The 15,888-nt window shown below is 41.1% G+C and overlaps 1 protein-coding gene across 1 annotated transcript in view; it reads left to right on the forward strand.

The window, feature by feature from the left end:
• Positions 1–13,159: 13,159 nt before the first annotated feature.
• The window catches only part of tgfbi (transforming growth factor, beta-induced), a 41,599-nt gene continuing 38,870 nt past the window's right edge, over positions 13,160–15,888 (forward strand). The window contains exons 1-2 of the mRNA XM_084042071.1: positions 13,160–13,345; positions 14,883–14,981. Coding sequence (XP_083898197.1) covers positions 13,227–13,345; positions 14,883–14,981 — 218 coding nt within the window. The 5' untranslated portion in view covers positions 13,160–13,226. The remainder of the gene's footprint in view (positions 13,346–14,882; positions 14,982–15,888) is intronic.

Below are 15,888 nucleotides of genomic sequence, written 5' to 3' on the forward strand. Positions count from 1 at the left end.
GCCGTAACACACACACACACACACACACACACACCACGGTACATCCATGCGGCCCGTGGCCTGTCGCAAACACACACACGGGCGATCATCTCCCCCCCCAGCCCCCAGCCACACACACACACCACGGAGGCACGATGCTACTCCTCCCCGTCGTCGCAAACACACACGAAACACAGCAGAGTTTTTGACGCACACACGCTCACTTTTAGATCCAGTCCTATTTTAAAAGTCTGCGTATGGGGGATGCACGTATCCGCGCGCCTCGTGTAGCCGGTGTCTCCCGGTTTGGCTCCAATGGGAAACATGGCCACAGGCTGACTAAATAAGCGATTTAAACGGGTAGTTTCGCTGGCGACCTAAAATATTATGCAGCCGACCAAACCTTAAACATCCGTGCGGTTTAGAATCTACCATTAGTTTTGGGATACGATGTATACAAAAGGGTAAACAGCGGAGCCTTGGCGGACGTTCGCCCGATCCTGGAAGAGAACGACATAGAACCGTTCTTTATGGAGTTAATGTGCATCGTGTGTGGGGGAAAAAATCTGGAGTGTTGACTTTCCACAGTAGAGAGTGGGCGGGGTCTATGGTGTAGCGTCGGCGTCGGTGTTGCCATGTCCGCCGATTGTAAGCGCTTTAGGGCCAATGTTGGTGGTATAGGGTTCGTTTGGTTTGGCCTCGTTTTCATAGACCTCGTTGCTTGTTTCTCTCCCGAAAGCTGGCAACACGACGCATGCGCAGTTTGATCGGAGTCCCAAGACCCCATCCACCGTCAGGTTACTAGAATTATAGTAGGATACAAGCAGCATCATCATCCTATCCATGATGACCATCTCAGTGGAGGAGGTAGTGTTGGTGTCTGAACCAGGGGTCTTCAACAGGGGGTCCTCAGAGTTACTACAGGAGGTCCGCCAAATCTTTGTGTGATATGTTTTTTATGTTTTACCTTAACCACTTGAACCCTAGCATCCCTTTTCCTGAGGAGAACTTTTGCCAAAAATAGCCGATCTACAAGCTCACAACGCCTCGCAACGCGAGGCGTTGTGAGCTTGTAGATCGGCTATTTTTGGCAAAGAGGTATAGGTGTAGAGGGAAAAAAGAGCAGATCAAGCAAACAAAACAAGTTTAATCTGAAACACAATTTTATACAATAGAGAGGGGTTCCCTGCTTCATCCCTCTCTCAGCTAGGGGGTCCTTGGCCTGAAAACGTTGAAGACCCCTGCTCTAAACTCACCAGTGATCCAGTGGTGATGTAGAGGCCAGAGCCCTGCCACAGACAGTTGGGTGAACAGGTCTATAAGCCAGGCCAGAGCCCTGCCACAGACAGTTGGGTGAACAGGTAGGGCTTTACTTACGTGTCTTGCTTAAGGCGGGGATTGCGACCTTTGACCTTGGTGTTCCAGTGACTCACACTGTGTAAGCCTACAGAGCAGACAGCTGGTCATGTGACAGCAGACAGCTGGTCATGTGACTTCTACAGTAGAACATCTGCTCTGTTTCATGTAACTGCAGTGATGTGAACCAGACCCTGATTCATCCTGTCTCTCTGTACGCAGGCTTTACTTTCTAACAAGGGCTTTATTAACCACTTAAGCCCTATATATCCCAATGGGCTCTCCACAGCAGCCATTTTGGACAGAAATTGGGCCTCTTCCTTACTTCCTTCACAGGTGTTACAATGACACTAATGAAGGCTCTGTTCCATTTAGTGCAGCACAGTGGTTCATTTAAAGGACCCCCCCCCATAACTCTGAGATGGAAATGGAAGTCATCTCAGACGTAGTTATTCAATGATTGTTCTTAGACTCTGTGGTGGTCAAGCACTCTGAGGGTCAACACAACATGCATTCTACAGCCAGACAACAATACATGAGCATATGTACAACCTTTCATAGAAGACTAGTCATTGGTACCTACTGTTGCGATTGCATGTTATCACAAATGTTTGATTACAGGCTATTATTCAGTTAAATAACTCAGGTTGTCAACAGACACGTGTTGATTTGTACCCATGACTTCATGTGACGCTAAAGGCAACGAGCCAAGTGGCAAAATATGATGCCTTTCTCTCTCTTTTCTCTCTCCTTTCTCTCTCCTTTCTCTCTCTTTTCTCTCTCTTTCCTCACATGCACACAGAGCTCTTTGGGGAGACTGTTGTCACTTCAGAAACCAGAAACCATTTCAGAAAAAGCACAAATGGAACAGAAAGTGAGCAGAAGCCATACTATGGAAGAATGTGACAGAAGAATGACAGTATGTTGGGGTGGAAGGTGAGAAGAAAGGCATCTTTATCACATTCAAATAAATGTGTGTGAGAACAGATGGTACACTATGAGAAGTATGGCAAACACAGAGGAGGGAGCACACACCTGTGTTGACGAGGTGCTGGCCACAGCAGGTAATAGTATTGACAAAGGAGGAGGCCGCACAGCTCTTAGCCACCATGCAAAAAGTTTATTTAAAATGACATTTTGAATGAGATGACACTATGAGAAGTATAAAATATACTATGACATAATGTATTATTATCATATCATAAAAGAAAGTGAGAACAGAAGGTACAGTATGGTCAGCAGGAGAGAGAGAGGAGGTCAACATAACATGATGACCATGTATTCCTGACTTGCATCGTTCTAGTTAATAGAAGGATATTATGCGCACGGTCTCCATTCTAAATAAAACATCATAGACATAAACACACTCAGACAGAGTTATTCAATGACTGTTTTTTAGGCTCTGCTGTAGGAAAACACTCTGAGAGTCAGTCAACACAAAATGCATGTGTGAATATGTTACTACTGCCTGATAGTAGAGGAAAGGCAACACAATACATGACCAAATCATAACTATTTATAGAAGACTACAGTCTGTCACCTATAGACAATTGCATGTTATCACATGGTCGATTGGTTGATTACATGGTTGATTACATGGTTGATTACATGGTTGATTACAGGCCATTCAGGTAAATAGTTCAGTTTCTCACCAGACAAATGGTTTTGTTTTCTTTCGTGTATCCTTATCATCATATCTCCAACTCAGTGTCCTAATAGCCAAGCCCTCATCTCTGGGAGAGGTGAAGGTGGTCTGTACGTAGAGGGGAAGGTGGTCTATGTAGAGGGGACAGGTGGTCTATATGTCTATAACAAGAGGTCGAGGCATATATTACATTTAATACATCATGGCTATATTAATATATATATGTTATTATTAAGCCTGATCAATTTTTGATCATTCGTATATTTTTGCTGCATTCTGTCTGTAACACGGATATTATCCACATCTGTCACACAACAATGCAGAAATGTGTTTTTATCAGAGCATCCTCACCGTGCTGTGGCTCTTGTCTCTGTCTCAACTTGCTGAAGGTGATAATTGCACAGAGCCTCCATGAATGGTTTGGATTGAGAAATATGAGACTGTGTTCTGGACAAAAGCCAACTAATATATGCTTTGAATCTCTCCCTGGGGTGATTTGGTTTGACTTTTGTTCAGAATACCCCCAAAAAACTGTACTATCTTATTCACATGTGAATAAAAATGTATGCAAATGTTCTGATATGTTCCATTAAAAACAGCCAGTAAAGTAATGGACAGACTGATTCAGAACGATGCATTCCTTCTTGGAAGCGCTATGAAGCAACCATGGGGTCCAGTGACATTACAAACACTTTCTGTCCCACACGCTCCTTCTAAAGGAACCAGCTGACTATTGTTTTAGTTGGAAAGTCATTTATATGACTTTAGGTTGGCCCGCCGTTATGAGAGACAACAACCTGAGTAAATGTAATGTTTGGCAGCATTCTTTCACTCACTCAGAGTTCATGTCTCTGTTCCTGTGTTATGCAACGTTTTTTCTTAATCGCTAAAACACTGAACACCAAATGTTCAGTGGCCAAACGCATTTGTTTTTATGGACAGTACTTGAGTAAATGTACTCAGTTACTGTCCACCACTGGTGTCTAGACATGCCAGTGCTTCATCATCAGCCAGTGAATCATAAACGTCTGCCTTCTACCATACAGCCTCCCCCCCCCACCCCCCGCCTAGAGTGCCTTCTACCATACAGGCCTTTCCTCCCCCCGTAGAGGAGTTCTGAATGCCTAGAGCAGGGGTCTTCAACGTTTTCAGGCCAAGGACCCCCCCTAGCTGAGAGAGAGATGAAGCAGGGACCCCCCTCTATATTGTATAAAATTGTGTTTGTCAGATTTAACTTTTTTTTTGTTTACTTCATGTGGTCTGCTCTTTTTTCCCTCAACACCAAACACCTCTTTGCCAAAAAAATAGCAGATCTACAAGCTCACAACGCCTCGCAGCGCGAGGCGTTGTGAGCTTGTAGATCTGCTATTTGTTTTGTCTAAAGTTCTCCTCAGAAAAGGGATGCTAGGGTTCAAGTGGTTAAGGTAAAATAAAAAATCCTAGCACACAGAGATTTGGGCGGACCCCCTGTAGTAACTCTGAGGACGCCCTAGGGGTCCCGGACCCCCTGTTGAAGACCCTTGGCATAGAGAACCTCTGGCTGGGAAGCCAGCCCTCAGTCAGCAGCAATGACAGACACTTAACCCCTAACTGGCCCTGCTGTGGCCACTGCTCCTGATAGGATACATATAGGAAGTGTTAAATGCAGATATACCTCATGTCACTGTGTGTATGCACAATACAGTTACACATACCAGAGAGCAGTGTGTGGACTGTATTATTATTATTATGAAGTTATTTGACCAAACCCCATATTCCAGGAAAATGTCTCTCAGACAATGGAATCGGCCTCTGATGACATACTGGAGGAGTGGAGGGTTGGAACACTTCTTTAGAACATGTCTGTCTGTCTGTCTGTCTGTCTGTCTGTCTGTCTGTCTGTCTGTCTGTCTGTCTGTCTGTCTGTCTGTCTGTCTGTCTGTCTGTCTTAGAATGTTAAAGGAGGAGAGGCCAGAGGTCAGTAGGTCACCTTATATGATGTGGTCTCTGGATGGAGAGAGAGAGAGAGGAATTTCTAACTATATTGAGAAACAGTGAAACTGAGTCAATCTGATAAACAGAGAACAGAGAGATGTTGAAACAAGCACATCATTAAGGATAAGATAACACAACACAACATGTTACAGTAAATACACATCATTAATGATAAGATAAAAGTAACAACATGTAACAGTAAATACACATGGTCAGTCTGCCAGCTCTTAAATACGTTTAGATCCCTCTCAACCAATCAGGACACAGGGTTTATCCAGCAATGGTTTTGTATTGTAGCAGCACTTGAACATTTTTGACAGACAGACAGATAGAGAGACAGACAGACAGGCAGATAGACAGACAGGCAGAGAGACAGACAGATAGAGAGACAGACAGGCAGAGAGGCAGAGATATCGACTGACAAGAGTGGTTTATGCCACCGTTTCCCAAACACCCTCTATGTTGCAGACCTGTTTTTATGGCTTGCGAGTAAATATACCTTTTTTTCTTTCTTATTTTTTAAATTTTACATATTTTTTTACATACATACATTTTCAGAAACAAAAAACAATGGCTACTTTCACTTTCTGCTTCAGTGGTTTATTCATAATGTATTTTTATAAGTTTGGGTCCCAGGGAAACACCACATGTATCTTTTGGGTCTCAAGCTAAAAGGTTTAGTAAACATAACAGGGCTTTAAAAGCTGCTGGTGTGAAGGGGTGTGTTCACAAACACTGTGGTGTGAACACTGTTAAAACCCCTGTCTGAGTGGAGGGCTCTGGATCCTTATTAAACCATGACAGATCCTCATGTTAAAACCCTGTCTGAATGGAGGGCTCTGGATCCTTATTAAACCATGACAGATCCTCATGTTAAAACCCTGTCTGAATGGAGGGCTCTGGATCCTTATTAAACCATGACAGATTCCTCATGTTAAAACACTGTCTGAATGGAGGGCTCTGGATCCTTATTAAACCATGACAGATTCCTCATGTTAAAACACTGTCTGAATGGAGGGCTCTGGATCCTTATTAAACCATGACAGATTCCTCATGTTAAAACCCCTGTCTGAATGGAGGGCTCTGGATCCTTATTAAACCATGACAGATTCCTCATGTTAAAACACTGTCTGAATGGAGGGCTCTGGATCCTTATTAAACCATGACAGATTCCTCATGTTTACAATGAAAGGAGGATCAGTGACTCTTTGAAACATTATGAGCAAACAAGTAGTGCCCAGTGGTGTGGACTACAGAGTGCAGACCAGTGTTGATTTTAGCAGCACCTTTTGATTTAGTTTTAGTCATTAGTCTTTTGAATACAATTGCATTTAGTTTTAGTCATCTGAAATGTTTTATTGATAGTCTAGTTTTAGTCGACTAAATATCATTATCTACAGTTGATTTAGTCGACTAAATGTATGTTGGCGCTGCCTTCATTGTGTTGTATTGGCTGTTTTTACACTTGGTTGCATGCTGAAAACAGCAGATCTGCTGTTTTCAGAGTGCAACACCCGAGTTCAATCAAACAAATGACTTGTCTTTTAGTTCTACTGGATCTCTACTCCACTAGTCTTAGTTCTACTGGATCTCTTCTCCACTAGTCCCTCACTAACATTTTAGTCCCGTTTTTATTTGTTGACAAAATTGTCAATATATTTAGTCTTAGTTTTAGTCATCATAGCTTAGTTTTTATTTAGTTTTCGTCAGTGAAAAAAGGTAGTCGGCGAACAATCGTCATTGTTTTAGTCGACAAAATCAACACTGCTGCAGACTGGCAAAGAACAGAAATCCAAGGCACTCCATCTTTGATGAAAAAGAGTCTGGAGACCGTGATGAAAACCTATTATGTCGACACACGTTGGTCATATTGTTGTCTTATTGCTCAAAATAAATCACTGATATTTTTCATCACAGACGTGGAGTGTCTTCGGATTTATGTTCTTTGCCAGTCTGCTGTCCACACTATCTGGAAGGAGAGCAGAGGAGAGGAGAGGAGAGAGGAGAGGGGAGGAGAGGAGAGGTTCAAATGATGTTCTTCCTATTGATGATTAATGGGAACAGGAATGACATCACTTCCTGTGTTGACCATTAATTCACCTTTTAGTGGAAGTTTAAAAGCAGCATAAACACAGGAGCACTTCCAGAGCGTGGGATGTTTGTGTGGTTGTCATGGAGACCAGGGACAGAGGGAATGATGGGTAATCTGTTAGAATCATTCAGCTGGTGACATTAAACACACACACACACACACACTGTGCCCCTGTGTCCCTGAACCTTAACAGGCTACTAATACCTGTCCAACACACACACGCACACGTTTCCATCTGAATGGCAAGTGGATTATAAGCAAAATACATCTAAATAAATAACTGTTATGTGATGTTTGTTTTAGTGTTAGGGTTAGTTTGTTAGTTTGGTTTGTTATGAGTTATCTGACTCGAAACAAAAAGGAGGAAGACACAGTTTTAAAAGTGCACAATATAAATGCACTAAACAATAACTAAAACACTGTGTAATCAGTGGAATCGAATACAAGAACGCTCGCCCCAAAACACACTCGCCTGGGTCAAATCCGCCGACCTCGGAACTGTTGCCACCAGGTATTCCTAAACTTAACCTCAGTAAAACTAAACCTAACCTTATTCCTAACCTTAACCTCAGTAAAACTATGTCTAAACCTAACCTTATTCCTAACCTTAACCTCAGTAAAACTATGTCTAAACCTAACCTTATTCCTAACCTTAACCTCAGTAAAACTATGTCTAAACCTAACCTTATTCCTAACCTTAACCTCAGTAAAACTATGTCTAAACCTAACCTTATTCCTAACCTTAACCTCAGTAAAACTATGTCTAAACCTAAGCTTATTCCTAACCTTAACCTCAGTAAAACTATGTCTAAACCTAACCTTATTCCTAACCTTAACCTCAGTAAAACTATGTCTAAACCTAACCTTATTCCTAACCTTAACCTCAGTAAAACTATGTCTAAACCTAACCTTATTCCTAACCTTAACCTCAGTAAAACTATGTCTAAACCTAACCTTATTCCTAACCTTAACCTCAGTAAAACTATGTCTAAACCTAACCTTATTCCTAACCTTAACCTCAGTAAAACGATGTCTAAACCTAACCTTATTCCTAAAATTAATCTCAGTAAAACTATGTCTAAACCTAACCTTATTCCTAACCTTAACCTCAGTAAAACTATGTCTAAACCTAACCTTATTCCTAACCTTAACCTCAGTAAAACTATACCTAAACCTAACCTTATTCCTAACCTTAACCTCAGTAAAACTATATCTAAACCTAACCTTATTCATAACCTTAACCTCAGTAAAACTATGTCTAAACCTAACCTTATTCATAACCTTAACCTCAGTAAAACTATGTCTAAACCTAACCTTATTGCTAAACCTAACCTCAGTAAAACTATGTCTAAACCTAACCTTATTGCTAAACTTAACCTCAGTAAAACTATGTCTAAACCTAACCTTATTCCTAAACTTAACCTCAGTAAAACTATGTCTAAACCTAACCTTATTCCTAACCTTAACCTCAGTAAAACGATGTCTAAACCTAACCTTATTCCTAAACGTAACCTCAGTAAAACTATGTCTAAACCTAACATTATTCCTAACCTTAACCTCAGTAAAACTATGTCTAAACCTAACCTTATTCCTAACCTTAACCTCAGTAAAACTATGTCTAAACCTAACCTTATTCCTAACCTTAACCTCAGTAAAACTAAGTGTAAACATAACCTTATTCCTAACCTTAACCTCAGTAAAACTATGTCTAAACCTAACCTTATTCCTAACCTTATCCTCAGTAAAACTATGTCTAAGCCTAACCTTATTGCTAACCTTAACCTCAGTAAAACTATGTCTAAACCTAACCTTATTGCTAACCTTAACCTCAGTAAAACTATGTCTAAACCTAACCTTATTCCTAACCTTAACCTCAGTAAAACTATGTTTAAACCTAACCTTATTCCTAAACTTAACCTCAGTAAAACTATGTCTAAACCTAACATTATTCCTAAACGTAACCTCATGTCTAAACCTAACCTTATTCCTAAACTTAACCTCAGTCAAACTATGTCTAAACCTAACCTTATTGCTAACCTTAACCTCAGTAAAACTATGTCTAAACCTAACCTTATTGCTAAACTTAACCTCAGTAAAACTATGTCTAAACCTAACCTTATTCCTAAACTTAACCTCAGTAAAACTATGTCTAAACCTAACATTATTCCTAAACGTAACCTCAAACTATGTCTAAACCTAACCTTATTCCTAAACTTAACCTCAGTCAAACTATGTCTAAACCTAACCTTATTCCTAACCTTAACCTCAGTAAAACTATGTCTAAACCTAACCTTATTCCTAACCTTAACCTCAGTAAAACTAAGTGTAAACATAACCTTATTCCTAACCTTAACCTCAGTAAAACTATGTCTAAACCTAACCTTATTCCTAACCTTATCCTCAGTAAAACTATGTCTAAGCCTAACCTTATTGCTAACCTTAACCTCAGTAAAACTATGTCTAAACCTAACCTTATTGCTAACCTTAACCTCAGTAAAACTATGTCTAAACCTAACCTTATTCCTAACCTTAACCTCAGTAAAACTATGTTTAAACCTAACCTTATTCCTAAACTTAACCTCAGTAAAACTATGTCTAAACCTAACATTATTCCTAAACGTAACCTCATGTCTAAACCTAACCTTATTCCTAAACTTAACCTCAGTCAAACTATGTCTAAACCTAACCTTATTGCTAACCTTAACCTCAGTAAAACTATGTCTAAACCTAACCTTATTGCTAAACTTAACCTCAGTAAAACTATGTCTAAACCTAACCTTATTCCTAAACTTAACCTCAGTAAAACTATGTCTAAACCTAACATTATTCCTAAACGTAACCTCAAACTATGTCTAAACCTAACCTTATTCCTAAACTTAACCTCAGTCAAACTATGTCTAAACCTAACCTTATTCCTAACCTTAACCTCAGTAAAACTATGTCTAAACCTAACCTTATTCCTAACCTTAACCTCAGTAAAACTATGTCTAAACCTAACATTATTCCTAAACGTAACCTCAAACTATGTCTAAACCTAACATTATTCCTAAACTTAACCTCAGTCAAACTATGTCTAAACCTAACCTTATTCCTAACCTTAACCTCAGTAAAACTATGTCTAAACCTAACCTTATTCCTAACCTTAACCTCAGTAAAACTATGTCTAAACCTAACCTTATTCCTAAAAATGGGGGCGAATGTGTTTTGGGGCGAGGGTTCCGGTTACCAGTGGAATCAGTATAGATGTGAGGTACAGTACATGTAGTGAAGTGTTGTATGGTGTAGAAATATTATCAACCACTTGAACCCCTGCTGTTTTTTGCGGCACCAAAAACAGCAGATCTACAAGCTACACAACACGTCGCAACCTGCTGTTTTTGGTGAGTAGATGGAAGAACCAGGCTAGGAAAATACAGTTGCAACTCAGGTCTGTTTCACTGAGACCAGAGCAAAGGATAAGACCACTTTGGTAGAGGTTAGGGTTGAGTAGTTAGTTACTAGTTACCTTGCCATGATGTAACTCCAAACTCCAAACAACGTTCTATATTGTCTGAATCAGCTTTGTTTGTGTTCGTTTACGTGCTAAAAGAGTGACTTTGAGAGCTGTTTCACCGTACAATGTAAGTCAATGAGGAGTATATTTAGAATTATCAATTTCTGATCAATGGAGCAATAATGTTTTATTTCTTGTCCACCTTTGGAGTTACATCATGGCAAGGTAACTACACAACCCAAACCTCTACCTAAGTGGTCATTCCCTTTAAGTAGTTAAAGTTAACCAATGAACACAACTAAAGAAAGACCAAAGAAAAGGTCTGTCGGATTAACGCATGCCTCCCATGCTGCTGTCAGGGGAAGAGAGAGAAACACTGACTGACCAACGCCCAGTGTTTTAAAGGCCAGCTGCTCCCAATACACCTGATTGAAAACCCAATGCCTACAGCATCTGTGGAAGACACAGACAGACAGACAGACAGACAGACAGACAGACAGACAGACAGGAGAACAGGCTCTATGCACAGCAACCATTAATGTAAAGAAATTGGTCCTCTTCCTTACTGCCTTACCAATGATACTAATGAAGGCTCTGTTCCATTCTGGTGAAACAGAGTCAGGGTGTTGACTCACTGGAAACACTCTGCTACACCAGTGGGTCTCAAAGTGTGGTCCAGGGACCCTCATGGGTCCTTGAGGGGGTTCCAAATGGACCCCTTACCTGTGTGTAACTCTGAGAGTGTACAAATGGAACCAATTTGTACACTCTCACAGTTATGGGGGTCCTTGAAATGAAACAGCTTGAGCACTGTGCTACACTAAATGGAACAGAGCCTTCATTAGTATCATTGGTAACACCTGTGAAGGAAGTATGGAAGAGGCCCAATGTCTCTCCAATATGAGTGCTGTACATAGAGCACATAGGCCAGGCTGACACAGGTAATAACCAGCCTACTGAACACTCACCTAAACATGATTCCTAATGATCATCTCTTTACCGAAAATAGCCGATCTACAAACTCACAACTCGTCTCAACAGGCTTTGGCAGAATGTCGGCACCACTGCACCAGAACAGAGACGGGACGCTGTAGGGTTCATGTGGTTAATCTATAATCTAAACCTTTACTCAGTGTTACCTCATGACCTCATCACCCTGATACCACAGGTATGTCTGCTCTCTGAGGTCAGAGGTCACACAGGGGCCATTCACTGACCAAACAAAGTGATTTAGTGAGACAGACAGACTGGCTGACTGCTTTAAGGTTGGTTATAAAGAGCTCTAGTCTTCTACCAGACATCACTTTAAAAAGACACTTCTCTATAAACGCATGAAGGAATGTTCCTTCTCTCTCTCTCTCTCTCTCTCTCTCTCTCTCTCTCTCTCTCTCTCTCTCTCCGTCAATTTCAATTCAAAGCCAAAGTGGAACAAAACCATCAAAAGAAAAACATGGGAATAAAGTGATGAACATACTGTAGATGTGTTGCATTGCAACTTTAGAGAGAAATCTATCTTACAAACATTGTGTTTCTGTCAGAAATAGTCATTCATCCACATGAGGAAAGGTTAGCTTTGGATACACTTTAGAAACACATGAAGGCAGTATTTCAATGTTTCGCATTCACTCATGAAACCTTTGGGACAAACCTGTCTCCTGGTTTAATAGATCATGCTGTAGTGAGACTGTAAATGATGCACAATGCGGATGTTTTCAGCCAGAGTGAGACTACAAAGTACACATACATGTTCTACAGGCTGGTCAATAAGACAATAAAGAGATACGCATTTCTGATTTGTCAGACCCATGATGGCACACATACGTTTCAATCATATGACTTAATGCATTGGTTCTCAAAGTGGGGTCCCCCCAGGGGTACTTGAGGGGGTTCCAGGGGGTCCCCAGCTAAATGATGGACAGGAACCAAATGGACCCTTATGGGTATGTAACTCTGAGAGTGTACAAATGGAACCAAATGGACCCTGACGGGTCCATTTGGTTCCATTTGTACACTCTCAGAGTTAAATGAACATTGATTTTACAATATGAATTGGGGTCCCAGAGATAGAAATGTCATTATATGGGGGTCTGTAGCCCTAATGCATGTCAAACTGTGGGTCCTTAAATTACAATGATTGAGAATCACTGCTAGAGCCGTAAAAATCTTCTCTTATGGGGGTCCCTTGCTTATCTTTACAAATGGGGGTCCGCGGGCTAATAAGTGTCAATTTGGGGGTCCTTGACATGAAAAAGTTTGAGAACCACTGACTTAATGAATTCACTTCTCCACTGATGCTGCTGGACAGTGTGAACGCTTTAACAACTGAACTAACTTACTAGGCTATAAAATCACTGCTACAAGAGAAATGAGACAAATTGACTTTGTGATTTATTTCCCAAAGCAGCAGCAGCAGCCTGTCTAATCTATCTCATCCAGCTCTCTTCTCTTCTCTTCTCTTCTCTTCTCTTCTCTTCTCTTCTCTTCTCTTCTCTTCTCTTCTCTTCTCTCCTCCTTCATCTCTTCTCTCTCCAAACACATTGCTCCTCCCCTCCCCCACAGACCCTCCTCTCTGTATAAAGGCAGGGCTGTGAGGCTCCAGCAGTCTAACTGAGCAGCAGGAGGAGGAGGAAGGAAGGAAGAAGAAGGAGAGACAGAAGAATAACGCTGGTATTAATCTAGCCGTCAGCATGGCTCACTTCCCTCTCCTGGCTCTGGTCATGGTGTCCATCATCACCACGCTCTGCCTCGCTAAGTCTCCTTATCAATCTGTCCTCCAGCACAGCAGGATCAGAGGCAGGCAGCATGGGTGAGTCTCACACGCACACACACACACACACACACACACACACACACACACACACACGCACACACACACGCACACACACACGCACACAGACACAGACACAGACAGACATGCAGGACAAAAGGCGTTCCGTGCGTAAAGGTTTAGCCACTCCAACAGCACAATGCATACAGGCTGCTACTCTGTTACAGTAAAAGTCATGCATCCAACACTAATAAAGTATTCTACTCAGCAGAATGTCCCATTGCATTATTATTACATATTTATTTTACAGAATTGTCAAAAAGGTTTTGTTTTGTAAGAATAATCTACATTATGCGAAGTAGACCTAACTAGCGATACAAGTTTTCAAATAATTGTTGTGGAGTAAAAAAGTGCAATATTTGCCTCTGTATATAATACAGTAGGTGGCCAGTGACTTTCAAAACCTTTGCATCATGCATGTCACACAAACAGAATGCCATGCGTTTTGTTTGTTTGTTCATATAGAGTCAAATACTTGGGTAAATGCACGTAGTTTCTTTTTACCACTGACGTTTAAGTACTCTTAAAGTTTATATGACTAACTAACTCCCATTAGAGAAAGTCAGTTCTCCTTTATCTCTGAAGGTCCTCTTTATCCCTTAAAACACTTTAAGTATACTTTAAAAGACTTGTAAGAAATGTAAGAGTATACTTACAGTAAATCCTACTGTATATCTGAGTATAAAGTACGTATAGTATATCCTACTGTAGGCTGCAGATGATTAGCCTCATGTGTTTGTATTTTTACATAATGTGATGAGTCTCTCCTGTATCCTGTAACGTAAAATAATTCCTGTTCTTAGAATACAAGTGAACATAGTTTAACTCCTTCAGCACCTTGATAGTAGAATCCTCTGCCCCTCCTTTCTCTGTACATATACATTATGATTCCACTGAGCTTTATTACAATATGTATTGTATTGTATTGTATTGTATTGTATTGTATTGTATTGTATTGTATTGTATTGTATTGTATTGCATTGCATTGTATGTAATATATTCATTGATTGAATACTTTATTAGACAGAAATGTAAAACAGCACGAGGTACAGTCAGACATAAAGGTTAAAAGGATAACACAAATTGTGTTTTCCATTGTGTTCCTATGTATTCAATTCATCAACATAGCATAAACAATTAACAGCTCTAATATGTGTTACTGTTACTGATGAATTGAGTACAATAGACCACAATGGAAACAAGCCTGCCTGGGGCTTTTTGTGTTTCCCTGGAACAAAACATTTTCAGATTTGGGGGGGTCCAAATGAATATCAATTTAGGGTTGTGCCGATATATCGTTTAGTTTTTTGCAATAATAATGCAAAAACAGAAGATTTTTTTTTTGCATTTGCATCCCCCCCATCGTGAGCCCAGTATCGTGTATCGTATCGTGAAATGAGTGTATCGGCACACCCCTAATTTGGGGGTCCTTGGCATGAAACAGTTTGAGAACCACAGCTGTAGATCATTAGGCTAATAACCATGTCTCTGTCTCTTGTCTCCTGTGTGTCTTCAGGCCCAATGTGTGTGCCATGCAGAAGATCCAGGGAACCGATAAGAAGTATTTCACCAACTGTAAACAGTGGTACCACCGCAAGATCTGTGGCAAGCCCACGTGAGTCACCCTAACCCTAACCTTATAACCTTATAACCCTAACCTTACAACCTTATAACCCTAACCTTATAACCCTGACCTAAGCCCACGTGAGTCAAACAAACCTTGTTTATTACCAGTGGTTAAATTACCTTTTTTCTATGGATTAGTCACCCCATGGAGACTTGAATTCATGGATATTGTTTAGTTTAGTCTCATTCCTAAGCCAATAATTTGATGACCAGCAGCGGTTCCGGTAGGAGACGCAAAGAGTCTCCTTTGTGTCTCCTACTGGAGCCGCTGTCTACCGGGCTTGGCTTAGGAATGAGACAAAAACAAAAAAATGTCCATAAATTCAAGTCTCCATGGGGTGACTAATCTATGACTGGAAGGATGGAGGGGGGGTATGTCACATGTTGACTAGGGGGGGCATATGGGTCAGGATTCTGTCCCTATCCGGACATTAACTCGAACGGCGCTGAGTCGGCTGAAGCAGACTTGGCAGCACTCGGCACGGTGACTTGCACGCCTAACGGCTCGCCCAAAGTCCGCCTTAGACGGCGGGCCTCCGTCGTTTTAACAGTTTCTTGGCGGACCTTGAGACTGGGGTGACGTAAAAGTCACCCTTTTACGTCTTCATGGGTTTGAGAACGCCACTTCCACATTTCTGGAGTGGGAAAGTCGAACCCTCTTCCAGTCACTGTGTGACTTCTCGGCACGTCCGTCCCGAGAAGTCACAATATGCATTTTGGGGAGTGAGAGTGTGTTTTCTGGATGCAGGGCCCAGTGGCCCACCCTTCTGACCGTGTTAAGTGGTCAGATGGGTGGGCCGTGTGCATTTTCATTTAAATTCCGGCTTTGGATCAATGGACCTAACGTAGTAATACTTTAACTCCTTATTTATTAGTATCACAAAGAAAAGTCATGG

This window comes from Gymnoscopelus microlampas (genome assembly GCF_963454915.1).
Source record: "Gymnoscopelus microlampas genome assembly, chromosome: 18".
In the NCBI taxonomy this organism is placed as follows: Eukaryota; Metazoa; Chordata; class Actinopteri; order Myctophiformes; family Myctophidae; genus Gymnoscopelus; species Gymnoscopelus microlampas.